The sequence below is a fragment of the Equus przewalskii genome, chromosome 15 (genome assembly GCF_037783145.1).
Source record: "Equus przewalskii isolate Varuska chromosome 15, EquPr2, whole genome shotgun sequence".
In the NCBI taxonomy this organism is placed as follows: domain Eukaryota; kingdom Metazoa; phylum Chordata; class Mammalia; order Perissodactyla; family Equidae; genus Equus; species Equus przewalskii.
This window is the reverse complement of record NC_091845.1, coordinates 35264355-35281373: the sequence shown is the minus strand read 5'-3', so window position 1 is coordinate 35281373 and position 17019 is coordinate 35264355. Positions and strand designations below refer to the sequence as shown.

Genomic DNA, 17019 nt, shown 5'->3' with positions numbered 1-17019 from the left:
ATTTCTGGAGTCTGCTAATGTTGGAGCCCTCTCCACTTTCTGCCTTGTGTCCTCCCATCCTCTATGCGGCTTCTGCATCCCATGCTCCTTTGGGCAGCCTTGACTTGCATTTTGTAGTCTGCAGACTAAATCTGCCTTTAAGTTTTGATGAAAATGGAGTTTGTGGATTTTAAAAAATCTTTGTTGCTTTTTAAATGATTTTTCTGAGCAAGGAAAAAGCCTGAATTGATAGAGCCATGTTCATACTAGAAGTCTGTGTTTTCTCTGTGAGTCCAGACACCCTGCATGGTTTCGCAGAGACTTGAAATAAGTTCATAACAATCTGTTATTGTAAATGTGACTTTTGGTTCTCAATTTTTATTATTAATCTGTAGACAAAGCCTGGAAGAATGACTTACAAAATAAAACGTAAACATTATTAACCTTGACAAAGGAAAAATTGTTATATATTTGCCAAATATTCGTATTTGAAGCAAAGAGAGGGAGGGTTAGTGCATGAATGTGAAAGTCCTTTTTCACTGTGGTGTGTCCACGGATACTGGGTATAGCAGCACCGGGGAGTGAAGTTAATAACCCCACTGGACAGGAAACTTCAGGAGGGCGCAGACTGTTTCCCACACCCTCACATTGGCATTTAGAACCGTGCCTACACATGGTAAGGGCTCTGTAAAAATGGCTAAGCTGATGACTAAACAGGTAAAAAAGTAGGAATATAAATATACTATTTAAAGTTGTAATGATAATCACAAAAAGAACTAAAGACAGAAATTAACAGTGATTTTCTTTGGAGAGAAGGGAAACTTCACATCTCATTTTTTACTTTTCTGTACTGGTTGAACTCTTTTAAAAATTTTGTTCACATATTTACTTCTATAATTTAGAAGAATAGTTGATTAAAAAAGAGAGAAAAAACTCAAAGCAATTTCACTGATAGTAAATACATTTGAGAGCTTTTTGTTGTTTATATGTTTTCATTGGTAATAACTATTTTAAAGCATTGGATTGTTATACGAATATATATTATAGGTTTCTTTTGATCACTGTGTTTTTCCGTAGTTAAGGTATTATCAGCATCATTTCTAATAGCACCATAATATTACATGAATCAACCATAATTTACTTAATCAATACCATATTTTTAGGCATTTAAGTAGTTTTAATTTTCTATTACATAACATTATGATAACTATTCTTATAGTTAAATTTTTTTGCGTCATGATTATTTCTTTAAGAAAATTCTTAAGATTAAAATTTGCAAAGGGTTTACAAACTTTTGATTAGATATTATCACCTTAATTCATGTTCTAAAGAAGTTGTTCATCAAATTAATTTTAATTATTCAAGTTAGTTTGAGATTAGGCCCCATGCTCCTTAACTTTAAACATTTCTCCTTAAATATATGATTACTAAAGATCTACTATAGAAAAAATGCTCATGTTATTTGAGCACTTAGAACATTTGAATAATTAGGCTATCATCACATGATGGGGGAGCGACTCTTCATCACCCCGTGTAACAGGAAATGTGTAGATGCAAAGTCACGGATCGAATGAAATGCTCATCTAGTGAAGGGACCTTCACACTCTTTAAACGAGCTGAGGATTTAGAGTTCCTCTTTTCCCAGCAGGAAGTTAAGCTCAGTTCTTACTGCTAACTCCAGTCCATGCTGAGAGAGAGACAGACAGACAGACAGAGGGACAGAGAACTATTGACAGTGAGCACTTAAAACAGTGGCTAATCTCATCCACACTTACATTTGCCTTTGGAATGTGTGTGGGTTCAAACAGATCATTTACCAACCTAAATGATTTTTGTTTATCTTATTTAAAAAGCAGTTTGTTTTCCAAAGTGTGGCCTTATTGTGAGGAGTTGCTGACTGGCACTGGGGAAGCGGACCTGAGACGAGAAGTTGAGGGTGGATCCCCCCAAAATTGGCCTCAAACAGAGGGTTTACCATATACATTTGAAACCTGATTATTTCATGCAAAATTTTAAATATTATATTTATCTTTATTGTAAAAGTAATACAGCAGAAAACAATCTACTTTTGTGATTATTGATATTCCTGGAATTTAAATACCTTATGTACCCAAAACATGGTCATTAAAACACATTTTAACATGTAATAGGTATTTGTACAATCGCAGTTCAGCATTTCAAAAACAGTTGTCAGCAGTGAAGACAACTCAGTGAGAGGAGAGCCACAAATGCCCGCACTGTAAGGAGGTCGGGGGCACTGCCTGGACTGCTCCGCCGTCTGGGCTTGCTGACACGGTCATGTTTCTCAACTGAGCAGACACCTGTCACTCCCTCCTGACAGGACTCAGCTCTGAGGAGCCACTTCTTCTCCCCTCACTCATTCATTAGCACTGACGGGTCTTCCTTTCCTACCTTATCATGATTTTAAAAACAGGTGATCACACAGTCATCTTTCTGGAACATCTGTGTTGTTCAGATGTTTCCTGTGTTAATACCTCCAGACACACCATCTTCTACTCTCCATGCTTTCTGTAAGAGTCAAACAATACCAAAATGTTGAAAGGAAAAGTGAAATGTTTCACTTCAATTTTCCAATCCAATCTAGAGGTAACCAGCATTAACAGTTCAGCACGTGACTTTCCGGTTTGTTCTAGGCTTACACACTCAGAAGATATATAGCAATATATCTACATCTATACTTAAATTTATACCTATATCTATGTTTTTTAAAAAATAGAAATGGGTTTATACTATACATATTGTTCCCAAACTTGTTTTTTTCCATTTAACACTTTTGCTTATCACGGACAGCTTGCCATGTGGGTATGTCAGCTCAAAGAATTCACTTTATCCTTTTTAATGGATTTATGAAATTCTATTATTTGATAAATCGTAATTAATTTAATGAGTTCTCATTTGATGGACACTTCGAAACCTTGTAATTTCTTAAGATAGTCCCAAGAAGTGGTTATGACGCTGGAAAGACATTTTCTTACATGCCTAACCTTCAGAAGGCAGTCTGCCCTTTGTGAAAACAGGCAACTTTAGATTTAGATAATTAGAAGGTGTATTATGCACAGACACTTTCTTCTTTTTCTCCATTTGGCTTGATGTTTTGAACGTAAACCAAAACCAGAATAGTAGCCTCGGCATATGTTGCAACTGTTCATTTAAGGGCTTCTCATTTCACAGGAGCATTCTTCTCTTGCCCAGAGAATGGATGCTGAGAAGCTGTGTCATTGTGCAAGTGAATGTGGACATGTGAGTGTGAGGCCATTGTTCTCCAGGGACAAACGTGGAAGTTGGCTTAAAGGAATCCCCTCAGTTGAATGCTAGACCTGCCTTACCCTAGGACAGACTGCCTTTGCAGACAAGAACACTGCAAGGTTATGGCTATTGCACTCACATGCACACTTATGCATGCAGTCATACATGTGCACAAACATCACATTTATTTACTCATATACAATCACGTGCACACACAGACACTCACACACAGTCACATACAGAGACTCACACACAGACTCAAACACTCACATTCATATTATACACTCATACTGAGACATATTCTGCGCATACATATATACATGTATATGTAATGTATACAGACATTATACACATATGTATGTATGTGCCGAATATGTCTCAGTATGAGTGTATAATGTGAGTGCCCATATATATAATGTATACACACATAAACACACAGAGTCACTTCATTCAATAAAATGTTGTGAGGGTTCACAGCATGCTAGGGTGTGGAGTTGGGGATGAGCAGGGGAGGGCTGGAGGAGCACATAGCCTTGCAAGCTCAGTCCCTGCCCCTGAGCAGGAGGACTGGAGGAACAGGTTCTGACGTCTGTGGACCACAGCACTGCTAGGCTTGGGTGAGCTGCTCCATGGCCAGCTGATCCTTCCAGGTCCTTCCTCTGGGATGGGCCTATGCCACTGCCCAGGACAACATTCTCAGAGTTGGGAACAGCTCTTTGATAGAGGGGAAACATCCGATGCAAGGTACCCGCATGCTCACCCATTGCCTTTTTCTGTGTTGGAGACTAAAGAGCTCTCTTTTTTTCAGTTCAGTGGAAGACTTAGAAATGTTTGAAAGGATCATCTAGTTTGGTTGAATTCAGCTGAAGCTGCCTGAATGCGTGCTCCGTGCAAGGAGCTTTGGCATAGCGAACCCGACACTATCTTCAGGGCTATCTTTCCCAAGGGCTACATTTCAGAGCTCTCCACACTGCTCCTAAGAGCAGACCACTCTTCATGGTCACAGTGATCTTCTTGGTAGATATCAGAACCCTGAGCACCTCTGTGGGGCTAGAAATAATGTCACTGTTGTATGGTAAACAGAGTGTTGAAGATGACAAGTTTACTCCCTCTGATGGCTTAAAAAACAGCATTAAGTATGGCATTTTAAGTGTTTTTAAACTTTTAAGACATCTTCCTTATCTCTCCTTCTCTTCTTCCTCCAACCAGCATCCTCCCACAGAGATGGACTGAGGATTTCTCCTCAGAGAAAGTTTCCCTGATTGTCTCCTTTTTGGCAAATCTAGTGCTTTTTTAAAGGCTCTGTGTCTTGGGAGAGGCGGATGCTAGAGCCTGAGGAGGAAGAAAACAGGCGGGACCTTAAGAGAAAGGAATTTCAAGCTGACATCCATTATAGCCATTCCGTCGATGTTTATTGAACCCCCATAATATCGAAGGCCTTGATGAAGCCATTATAGTTGTAATGATGAAGAAGAGGGACACGTCCCATCCGATGGGGGAGACAATGTAAACAAATGAGTTGCTCTATCACTAGTGATACCTGCTGGGAAGAAAGATGAAGCAAGGTAAGAGCACAGAGTTGTGTGTTTGTGTGTGTGAGGGTGAGCGTTTGTGTTTCTCCTTTTGGTCAGGCAAGTTCTCTCCACAGAGGGGACATTTGAGTGGAGACCTGAATACGGTGAGAAACAGCCTTAGGGCCATCTGGAGGAAGAGAGATCCAGGCAGAAGGCACGGCATGTGCAAAGGCCCAAGGCGGCAACAAGCTCCGCGTTTTCTGGGACTCCAAGGAAACTGCCTGGAGCACAGTGGGAAATGGGGAGAGGGATGGAAAATGAGGCTGGGGTAGGAGCCAAGGGCCTTGGGTGCTTTGGTAAGGAGTCTGAATTTTCATTTAAAACAGAAACCATTGGAGGATCTTGAGCAGGGGAATGCCTGTGGTCTGATTTTTGTTTTTAAAAAAATGGCTCTGGCTACTAGGAAGAAGGAATGTAGGTAAGGGGGACAAGAGGAGAAAGGTTGTCTTATTAGGAGTTAGTCCCAGGAGTTTAGGGAGGAGAAGATAGAGGTCTGGGCCAGGCAGTGTGGTGCGGATGGAGAGATGGGTTCCATGTGTTTGCATGCATGCATGCATGCGTGTGTGTGTGTGTGTGTTTGTGTGTGTGTGTGTGTCTGCGTGGTGATGGTAAAGCAGGAAGCTGCGCTTCAGCCAAGGGCTCCATGGCTTGGGTACTCCGAGGCACAGCAGCCAGAGCAATAGCCCAGGTGTGGAAATGCTTGCTGTGTTTGCAGAATGAAAGCAGTAACCAACATTTGTCGAATACTTAGCTGCACTACCCTATTTAATCCTCCTTATGTGTGTGTGTGAAGTTGGGTCTGTTGTTGTCTATCTTTTGTGGTTAAGAAAAGGGTGGTTCAGAGAGATTGTATAACTTGCCCACTTCTCACAGCTAGTTTGAAGGTGGGCCACAAGCTGAACCTAGGTTTGTTTGACCCCAAAGTTCACAATGCCACCAAGCTCTACACTACACTTTGTGTAAGAGAAGACTTGCCTGGAAAAATTGGTCCATGGCCACTGGCATCAGAATCCTTTGAGGAGCGTATTAGAAACACAGACCCCCACCTTTCCCTCCCTCCCCAACTTGAACTTACTGAATCAGAACCTCTGAGGGTCTGAGAACCACCTCTGTAGGGGATCAAGGACTTTAACTGTCTTTCACATTTCATCCCAATGACCACTCCCTCCACTCCAGCCCAGGCCCCCATATCGGAACTGTTACAAGAGCTACAAACATTTGTATTCTTATTGTTTTGAATAAGTAATACATTCATAAGGTTCAAAAATCAAAATGATTTAAAGTGATAAACAGTGTGAAATGTCACTTTCAATCCTGTCCCCATCTACTCTGTTCCTCCTAATCCCCTCACAGGTAATAACTATTAGTAGTTTCTTGTGTATCCTACGTTGTTTTAAGAAAATAAAAATAAGTATTCTTACTTTCCCCCTTTCTTACACAAAGTTAGCATGCCATAGATACTGTTATGAACCTTGCTTTGTGAAAAAGTTTTAATATACTCTAGAGATCTTTACACATCCATATGTAGAAAGCACCTTCATTTTTTAAATAGCTGCATGATATTCCGTTGTGTGGATGCACCAGTGTCTTTAACCCATCACATACAGATTGTCAATTGAGTTGTTTCCAGTTTTCTGGTCTTAGAGATAATGCAGTAATGAATAACAATATATGTATGCCATTTAAGAACTGTAAGATAAAGTCCCAGAAGAGGAATTCCTGGGTCAAAGGTTAAAGCATTTGTCATTTTGCTTTTTCAGGGTGAACCATTTTGTATCTCAGCTGGCAACATCACAGGATTTTAGCTGCTGTCTCTTCCTAATCTGGAGCAGTAGATCTTTACCCGTTTAGACTCAACACTCCCTTGACCATCCGGACACGAAATTCTGAGACAATATAACCTACTCAAAGTCAGGATTCAAAAAAAATTAATATCATGTTTCATTGGTAATATCAAAGAGAAAGAAAAGTGAATTATAATAAGATAAGAGGTATTTCACTATGTGAAATGCTCATGCAAGATTACACTGCAAGATATAATGAGGCTGTTAGATGCTCGCACCTCTCTGCAGACTAACTATGAATGCCATAACCCCAGTGCAGACTGATACAGATGTGCTGTCTTGGTGACTCAGGATCTACGAGCACAGTTACATTTGGAGAAGTGATTTTCCAAAATGGTAAAACAAACAAAACCCTCTTGGCAAGGTTTTGAACAAAACAGAAGATAACCATCCCTTTATTTATGTAGTAGTTACATTCCTGGAAAATTCAGTGTTTATTAAAACCATGCAAAAGCTCCTTTGTATTTATATATAAAATGGGTTTAAGTTCTAGATTCAGATGATTATAAGAAGGTTTTTCTCTTACCTGAATGTCCAGTGGGTCATTTGAAAGTCCTGTGGGACACAGGACAATTCTTCCTTGTGTCAGACTGTCCTGCTCCCATCCATTAAATGCCAGTAGGATTCCAAGTCATTGTGACGAAAAGAAAAGTCCCAACTGTTGAGGATGCCCCCAGGAGCAATGCTGTCTCCTGCTCTGAGAACGACTGCTTTGGGGTCTCCCCCGGAGTCTGTTCCATAGACCAGGACCAGGTAAACACTTCTAAAACATTCACTTCTGTTTCATCATATTTCACTTCTGTTCAAACCCCTCCAGCAACTCCTTATTGTTGCAGGACAAGTGCAACATCCTCAGCTGAAGGAACAGACAGTGCAGGTCTAGCAATGAAAGGTTCATCTGGCTGGATTCAATGCTTCAGTTGAGCGTTGGGTGTTGAAATATAGGCTTTTGGGTGAAAATGGCAAGTAGGACACAATGCCAGGTGCTGCATTTGGCATATTGAAAGGTTCTCCTGGTCCCTATCCTGATGTGGCTGCATGAACCTCTTGGTCTGAAGTTAGGAGATCCTCTTTTAAGCGGTTGGGTGTCTTTGCACACCCACCCTAGCCCTTCTGGGGCTCTTCTGTTAAATAAGATTGTGGGACTAGATAGCTGAGAGATCCCTTTCAGCACTGATTTTTGTGATTCTGGAAAGAATGTAGAGTGCGTAACTGTTAGGACCCCAAATCTTTGTGACACTTTGAATTCTGAATTTATTAATATCAGATAGTTTAAATATTTTTATTTTTGAGAGAGTAGGAAATGTTTAGTGGGATCTAAATGCATTGTGCATCATACTCTGTTAAGATGGTCCGGTGTGTTATAAATGCACAAGACCCCACCCTCCTGGGACTGTGATTCCCTGTGCCAGGCTCCTCTCCTGGTTACTCTCCAGTTGCCCAGAAACGCCTGTGAAGCTCACCTATGTCAGGCCAGCAGAACGGAATGACTTATCATAAAATGTCATTGTGACTGCGGTGCCTACGTGGCCCTCAATTTAGTCCAGCAGTCAAGTGGTTGCTTATATACCACTAAGCTATGTCACTTTGCTGTACCTCAATTTTCCCATCAATTAATAGGGGTAACAATAGAATGGATGCTACAGGTACTTTTCCTTCATACACACTACAGTAGACCTCTTGTCAAAGTTTATAATGATGCATTTATCATTATGGCTCTTGTAGTAAAGCCTGTCTTCCCCGCTAGTGTATAAACTCCATGAGGACAGGTGTCTGATTTGTTCACCACTGGGTCTCCAGCACATTCCACTGTCCACTGTATGTCTATCACATACATGCTTAACAATTATTCCCCGGATGAGTGAGGAAATGCATATCTCATATAGATACCATAGAGGTAACGGATTGGAGCCTTAGTAATAAGGGCTAGAATGCTTTCATTCACTCACTCACCCATTCATCCTCTCATTTATTCATTTAGAAAGAAGGTTCCTGCGGTCTGACAGGAAAATTAATTTTCTCCCAGCCCCCAGTTTGAGCAGCAAAGCCATCCCGCCAGCTTGCCCCGGGGTCAGGCTACGCTCGGCGGCTCGGTTTGGAAGTGCTAGCGCGCTTCCGAGGACGGGAGGTGTGCACAGAAGCGGAGAATTCATTATAACCAGTTAGTCATCCGTGGAGATTGTAGACGCTGCCCGTGGGCGGGACGCACCTGGCGCTTCCCAGGCGGGGCCTGTTCCCTGCGCTGCGCCCTGAGGTGGCAGCGCGACCGGTCCACGGAAGACCGGGGTCTCCCGCACTCAGCAAAGAACACCGATGGCCCCTAGGCTGTCCTCCTCCCCGCGCAGCCAGCTCTGAGATCTGGCCCAACATCTGCTCGGGGAACTTTTTCCGGGGACTGCTGGGCAGGGGAGCGAGCCTGGGTGCTCGCCCGACACCAGCGGGCGGAAGCTGAAGCCCACCTCACCCGCTTCCCTGACCCCCGAGGGTGCTGAGGCTGAAGGCAGGTCACAAGGCAGCACGCAAACCCTTGCTCGGGTGGCAGGCAAATAAGTCGAACCCAGCGGCGGACGCGCCGGGAGACCCCGCGCCGTCAGGCGCGCGCGGCTGGCCACGGTCACTCGAGTTGCGATCTGCCGGTCGAGGATGACTCAGCCTCGCTCGGGTCGCTCTTTACTGCCGGTCGGCGCTAGGGCTCCACAAAGTTCCCAGCCACACCCCCGACCTCTCACGGGGGCCAGGGGCTCCGAAAGCTGCGTCCTGGGGTGGGGGCGGCGGCGAGAGGGGGCGCGGGGAAGCTCGGGTGTCCGGGCGCTCTGGCGTTCCCCGACTTGCTCTCTCCTCGCCCCTTCGTCTGCGGGCAGCCCCAGGGCGCCTCCGCAGGCGCTCGGCGCACTCCGGCCCGGGCTGGGGTCCCGGCGGCAGCGGTGACCTCCCGGGCCTGAGGAATCTTTCATTCCCGAGACCAAGGGAATCCGTCAGTCAGGACGGACTTGGCGCCGCATTTGCTTGCCTTCCCAGCCCTGCCATCTCGGCCACAGCCACGCGCCGCAGCCGCGCGGACCCCGGGCTTCAGCGGGCCAGAGCACCCGCCGCTCGGCAGCCAGGCCCGGGGCAGGATGCGCCAGGGGCGGCCGCGCTGCGGGCCGAAGCCGGAGCCCCGCGCTGGTGCCCCCGCGCCGCGGCCGCAGCGCCGCCCTGCGCGCCTTCCCCTGCCAGGCGCCGCGGCCGGACGAGCAGCTGCGGGTGGCCCCGCAGCAGTGCCCTGGCCGGAGCCCCCCGCGCCCCCGGCCCCGTCCCCTCCCGGCTCCGCCCGCGTGCCACCCGGCCGCGCCGCCAGCCCCGGCCCCTTCCGCAGACTTTTGCCTCCTACCCGCCCCTTCCCTCCGGAAAACTGCGCGGCGAGGGGCGAGGGTCGCCCCACCTCTAGGCTCGGCGGCACGCGACCCCGCCGCCTCCGAACCGGCGGGGCCCAGGGGCGGACTGGGCGCGCCGCGCGGCTGAGAGCTGCACCGGCGAAGTGCGGGCGCCGCGCCGGGTCCTCGGCCTCCCGCCTGCGCCCCCGCCTCCATCCCCGCTCGGGTCGCCAGGCCGGGGGACGGCCCCGGGCCAATGCAAGAGTCGTGCCCGCGGCGGCGGACTGCGGAGTTGTACAGAACTCGGCGGCCGCAGTGGGCCGGGCGAGGCAGGGCGCGCTCCCCCGCGGCCAAGGACACTGGAGTTTGCGAGTCCCCGCCCGCGCAGCGCCTCCCGCCCTCCCGCCGCGGCCCGCCGGACTCCCCGGAGCCGCCGAGGCAGGGCTGGGCGGCCGCCGCGGCGAGAGGCGCGGCTCCCTCCCTCCTCCTCCTCCCCCGCCTGCCTCCCTCTCCACCTCTCCTCCCTCCCTCCTCCTCTCCGCCCTCCTCTCCCCCGCCCCCCCGCTCCTTTTTCTGCTCCCCAAGTGAGCCGGGCGCGCGAGAGCAGGCGGGCGGCGCGGAGCAGGCAGCCCAGCGCGCTCGCCCACCGCCCGCTCCGCGCAGCTCCCGCGGCCGCTCCGCTCGCCGCCGCCGCTGCCGCCGCGTCGGAGGGAGCCCAGAATGGCCGGGCCGGGCTCGCCGCGCCGCGCGTCCCGGGGGGCCTCGGCGCTCCTCGCCGCCGCGCTTCTCTACGCCGCGCTGGGGGACGTGGTGCGCTCGGAGCAGCAGATCCCGCTCTCCGTGTAAGTGCTGGGTCCTGCGCCGCCCGGGGAGGGGACCTCGCCGCCCGCGACCCACCCTGCCCAAGTTTGGGCACCTGCAGGTGCGGCTGGGCAGGACCTGCTGCGGGCGACAGCCTCGCCTCTCGCACCTGCCTTCCAGGACCAGATAGGGCGGCGAGGCTGGGGTGGGAGCCTCTTGCCCCCTCCCTCGGGTTGCTGAGTGAGACCTGGAGAGGCTCACCTCAAGTGACAGGACCAACTTTGAAGCCTGTTTACCGAATCCAACTTCCATGGGCCGTTTATTTACCCGCCTGTTTGCTATGTTGCTCTTTCTCACTTCTTTTTGGGGAGGGGGTGGGTGGGTGGATTTCTTCGGGGTGGGTGGGTGGATTTCTTCCGGCTAGTATTTGCCAGGTGATGCCCAGTGTGGGTGGTCAAGTTCTGAAGCAATTATTCAAATAAGACCCAGTGATCGTTTTAGAGAGCCCGGGAGACTTTGCGCATTCTGAACTCTGTGATTCCCCTCGGGCCCCCTCCCGCGCCGCGCTCTGCAGTTTGGTGCTGGCAGTTTCTACTAAGGCGCTTTTTCTGTCTCTTTTTTTCTTTAATGTTATATCGCCCGGCTTCTTCACTACAGCCCCATGTGTGCGTGTGCGTGCGTGTTGACTCTGACACGGGTGTTACATTTGCTCCTGTGCCCTTTCTCCCTGCAGGGTGAAGCTCTGGGCCTCGGCTTTTGGTGGGGAGATAAAATCCATTGCTGCTAAGTACTCCGGCTCCCAGCTTCTGCAAAAGGTAAGGTTTCTGTGGTGGCAGGAAGCGATGATTTTTCCAGCACAGAAAATGGAGGCAGATTTAGTTTTCCAAACAAACGTGAACCCCCAGCAGCATCAGTTATCAGAGGTGTCTCTGATCCCCCGGTTTCTTGGCAATGCACTGTGCAGTGACTTCTCCCTACCAACCGGTTATTTTTAGATGACACTTGATTCTAAACACAAAGGAAAGCAGGATACTCACTCGCACTGTCCTGGCTGGGGCTCGGAAACTGAGCGTTTTTGCATGGCTCTGCTCTCAGTGTCGGTATTGCTGTTTCAGTGTGCGAGCAGATGCTCCTCTGGCCAAAAAAATGCTAACTTCATCCAAGGGGCAGAATCGGTGCCTATTTTATGATGTCTTTCACCTCGCCTGCGTTGGAGGCTGGTTTCAGTGTATCACAGAAAGATGCTGCACTATTGTTTGTCATCCCTGCAGTTGTACAATCCCATTATTCCCCAATCATCTAGACCCAGGGCTGGGATGCATTACATCATTACAGATAAGGAGAATGAATGTGGTTATCTTTCCACTCAGCTGCACTGCCGGGTAATAACCTATGAGAGTAGTCCACAAACTTAAGAAATTGGTCTGCGTCCATATAATTCTGGAGAGTAATGAGAATGGAGAATTGATTATTAGGTTTTATCAGAAGCTGCATCAATTTTAATTCAAACAGGCAACATTATGCTTAAAATTACATTGTGAGATATATGGTTCTCTGCCCTCCCCTCCAAGAAATAACGAAAAAAAAAATGGACTGGGGAGGAGAGATTAGAGGGTTTAAAAGAATTTCAAGTTAGCAAATCAACAGGATTAATCCAAATAATCTCTCAAAGACAGAAAATAAAATTGGCCTTTAGGGGATAATTTTCTGAAAATGGGTACAAACAGCTTAAATTAAGTTAACTTTTAAGCATTTTTAAATGTGCTTTTTGGGCCAATGTAACATATGTGTTATGCATGCTGCCTGGTAACCAACTACGTATTTTATTTATGGCATTCCGCTTCAGAGAGTAGCATTTTTGGGACATTATATGAAACAGTTTGTCACATGAAATCCAAATATCGTAATAAAGCATCAGCTCACAATGGAACGACAGAAGTGATTCTGGCTTAAAAATTGCCAATAGTTACTTTCTTTGAAACTGTGGAAAGATTGTTTGTTCAGCTCCGTTATTTGGGGAAGGAGTTCATTGAATTATAGGCAGTTGACAAAAACTTGAGGCTATGATGTGCCTTTATGGAAGATGATAAGTTACATTCCTGTGACCCACCTCCCAGTTTATAGGAATTGCCTCTTTTGCTAGTCATCTTTTAATCTGGGCCAATCTGTACCCTCTACTTTGGCATTTTGCCCACATGTCAGATGTTTTATGTGAAGAATTCTGGACTATCGCATTGCCTGTGTATTTTCCTTATGCTTTTAAAGAAGAGAACGTTTTGTATAACTTTAAAGAGATATTTCTCATCTGCATGTTGTAGTTTAGTTGTAGCAATTCTGAAAGAATCCTTTCCGAGCCTGTGAATGTTTTTTTGATTGTGCTTATGTGTCTTTTATCTCATATTTTGTAGGAGCACATGAAGTATGTTTTTTCCTTCTCTGTGAAGTTAACACACACACACACTGCACAAAACCCCATCAACCATATTATTGGCTACTCTATAATAGCAAATTGGAAACAGCTAAAATGCTTCTCTTACCTTCTCATCAGCATCCTTTCTGATATTGAATTCACAAGCCTAGCTTTGCTTTTGTCGTGTTTGCAGCTTGACAATTGTGTAATTATTTCCAGCTGTTTATGGCTTTGTTGTCATTTCTTGCTGTTGCCTGGCATTTTGTAATCTGATGCAAGGGGAAGGTGAGGTGTTGCTTGGCATTAGGTTCCAGGGTGGGTATCTGCTCTCGCACTTGGATCGCAGTCATCTGCCATGGAGTCCTGAGATACCCAGGGCTTTGGCTTGCTAGGCAAGGACTTCCATGAATGATGGGCAGGGCACGTTAGCTTGGGGAGCATTTTTGCAGGTATTTTTTGGCCATTGTGGTCCATGGGCCCCAAATGTGACTATATTTTAAAAATGAGCGAAGAACATTGATTTAGAGAGTTCAGAATATGAATGAGAAAATATCTGAGGGGCTCAGAGTGTGGGAGGCATGGCATCATTTGGAGAAGCAAGGAGACAGTTGGCTTTCTCTTGCATATTTTCCAGTTTCTGGCTATTTGCATGAAGAATTACTCCTCTAAGTCAACACTGTACGCATCCTTCCATCACATCACTGCATCCTCAACAATTAGGATACTCTCAAAATGAGTTAGAAAACTTGGTTGGAAAATGCATTAACGTTTCATAATAGGCTGTAATTACACTTTTAAGGCATAGACACTTAAACTTGATTTTCAGTTAAGTAAGGTATGCTGTATACCACCGTATAATTTTATGTATTCTATGTAGTTTCTCTAATTGACATTTCATGTTGTGAATCAGTGTTGTATGCTCATTTTTAGAATGGGAGTTTAGTGATTTTTGCACTAAGGCAAAAACTTTACAGAGTAGTTATTGTGACTATAAAGTTAAATAATAATTGGCCATCTGTTTTAAGGTGTTTGGAGACTGGGAAAACTGCCATTTTGGTAACAGCTTTTCATTAGGTAATGTAATTTGAGGTAGCAGTATTATCAGTGACTTCATCAAGGTAAATACAAATATTTAACCATGTACCTTATTGCCATGGCTTCAGAAAGGAGAATATTCCATCAGTTCTTTCTGTGTTTAATACCATGGCTTTCACTACTTCAGCTTACAATAATGCACTAGGTATTCACTGCCAGACTTTCCCTAGTTTTTGTTCTTTTTGTCTTTGCTGAACACAGGAATGGCAACCTATTAGTTGCTTATAAAGAGGATATTTTTTATTTCCTAAGATGCAGTAAACCATGTTTTAGCAAAGTTGTGTGTTTCTGTACAGAGTGGGAGAACACGGGACTTGTTTGTCGGAGTCCGAGCTGATCTGGAGAGGTTTGACAGTTGTTATGGAACAGCAGCCCTGAGCGGAAGTGCGGGTGTGCGGTGGTGTGCCTGCGTGCCGCCCTCCTTAGCTGGCAGATACTGCTGGGATTTCGATTCACTTTAACTTTTAATTAACTCTCCTATTTGACATATTCATGCAAGTATTCAGCTGCTTCTATCTGGCTTCATTTTCCCCCAAGAATGAGCTTTGTTTGGGTTCTTTTAGGGAGGCATGATTTCATTACCTCTCTCTTTGGGATTCAGCAAGAGGCATTCGAGTAGGTCTGGTAACCTAGGCTGTTAAACTCGTGGGCTCCACACCCCTAAGACTCACATTCAGAGGTATTAAACTGGTGTGACTCTCATTGCATCCTTCTTAGAGAGAATTTGGTGGGAGCTGGGTTTTTCGTTCGCTTTAGTCCTGCCTTCAGGAAATACATGTTTGTGGGAATGAAGGGTTCCAGCTATGTTTTCCAGAATTGTGATGATAAATACACAGCGGAAATACAGGTAATGTGTGTCTCTGTTATTAATGCTAGAAAAGAATTGACATTTACCCTGGACCTCTCACGCAGCACTTACTAAATGTGCACTTCTTGGAATGCACAATCAGGTTTTGCGTTATCAACTATTTATTGAGAGGGCGGCTTTCATACATAAACTTGATATCTGTTTCCACAGGACAGAGTCAGCAAAGTAAAAGGTTCGTTCTTTAAGCCATTTTGATAATTATGACTTTTCATCAACGTGGAAATCGATGATGGACTTTTAAATAATTAAAGAGGAGTATTCACTTATCAGGAATTGGGTAGCAGTGCTGCCTCTAGGAAGCCTGACACTCTACAGATTGCTTTTAGAAGGATGCGCTACTTCGCTGAACATTTTTGTTGAATAAACACAGTTACTTGTCATTCTGCAAGATTAATGCATTCAACCTATGCTGCCGTTGCTTTAATTCACAGCACCACTTCAATTACTGGACTTCTCCCCAGCAGATTATTTTTAAAAGTCTTGAAATCTCAGCAATGACAGTTTTCAATCTTTCAGAGCAGTTGATTGGTCTCATTAGCTCAATCACCAGGACATGAGCAGCGCAGGGTAAACCAGTTAGAATTCAGTTCCTGCCTCTTACCCATGCATGTATCCAATCGCATTTGTAAACTCATGCATTTTCACTTGCCAGCCAGATGAAGTTCTTTTTGTATGGCTTTGCTAAGTTTTTGTCTGAACCTCTTGCTCATTTCTTTTTCTTTCCTTCTTTTTCTTTTCTTCCCTTTTATATTTTATCTTATTTGTTCTAACACCAGTGTGCTTTTAGGCAAACACACAGCTACCAAACCATCTAATAGTTATGAAATCTGTCGGGCATGGGCAAGCACAATTAATGTTTCCAGGTTGTGGTGAAGACATAGCCATGTATTAGGATGAATAGAAGTAAAAGAAATGTGACACCGTGACCCCAAGCACCTGTGGTCCTGCCAGTGTTTTGTTGTCCTGCAGGTTGAAGCTCGTATTCATGGAGGTGCAAGTTTGGGATTCCCTTTTCAGCCTTTGATTGATCCTCACTTGGTGTTTAGTGCTCCCACTTAAATGTTGATCAATAAACGATCACCAAATGACTTGGGGTGTTGGGCATACTTAAAGAAGTGTACATTGTCACAAGGATCCTTTGTTTCAGGTCTGTCATTAATCCAGATTCATCGTCACAGATGCCAACAAATGGGCTTTTTCTTTATTCAAGTACACGTCCTCTGTCAGAAGTGAGTGGCATTTATTTCGGGGCTCCTCCATCTTTTGCAGTCACAGTGCTTGTTGAAACAGCCTCCCGATTTGAGACCCCTAGCATCGTCTAAACAGAGACGTTGAGCAGATTGTGTGTTCCCTGGGACGCTGTGATTAGACTTAGAGGTTTGCTATGGCTAAGACTGAGAAAAAAATTAAATAGGTGTTCTAAATGCCAGTCTATGAATTAGTATATGAGATTTTCCCCCCTTCTCATGTAATTTTTATACAAGAGAACAATGGCCTGTGCTGTCTCTGGAGTGACCGCAATGATGCTTTTGTGTATCATTCAATGAGAGGAACATTTCCTAATGTCGGGTGTCTGGCAACACTGACAGAATCTTCATCAACCCTCTCTGGTCCATTAAACCAAAGTTAGCTTCCCCTTCAAGGGAAGAAAATGATGTAGAGGAAGAGAAGGGTGCTTGGTTTCCCATGGTTTCCCTGAGTGTTTAGTGATCAGCAGACTGAGGTGGTTGTTCCGGAACGTAAAGCCAGGCTCAGAGATGCTGCTACCATACAGTGGCTCCGCTGGGCCACCTGCACCCTTGGCAGATTAGGCATCTGCATAGCTGAT

General features: G+C 45.8%; 1 protein-coding gene and 1 long non-coding RNA gene across 4 annotated transcripts in view; one reads left to right on the top strand and one right to left on the bottom strand.

Annotated features, from left to right (window-relative positions):
- Positions 1 to 333: 333 nt before the first annotated feature.
- Positions 334 to 9719, bottom strand: LOC139075931 (uncharacterized). The gene is made up of 2 exons (XR_011526929.1): positions 7191 to 9719; positions 334 to 2508 (listed from the first exon to the last, which is right to left on the bottom strand). It is a non-coding gene; the product is annotated as an uncharacterized lncRNA (long non-coding RNA).
- A 715-nt stretch (positions 9720 to 10434) lies between these two features.
- CACNA2D3 (calcium voltage-gated channel auxiliary subunit alpha2delta 3) overlaps positions 10435 to 17019 on the top strand; it is an 832052-nt gene continuing 825467 nt past the window's right edge. For all 3 annotated transcript variants that reach the window (XR_011526928.1, XM_070574989.1, XM_070574988.1), the window contains exons 1-2: positions 10435 to 10859; positions 11552 to 11633. Coding sequence is in view for 2 of the 3 variants with exons in the window: in XM_070574989.1 (XP_070431090.1) it covers positions 10738 to 10859; positions 11552 to 11633 (204 nt within the window). In the remaining variant the exon portion in view is untranslated. The remainder of the gene's footprint in view (positions 10860 to 11551; positions 11634 to 17019) is intronic.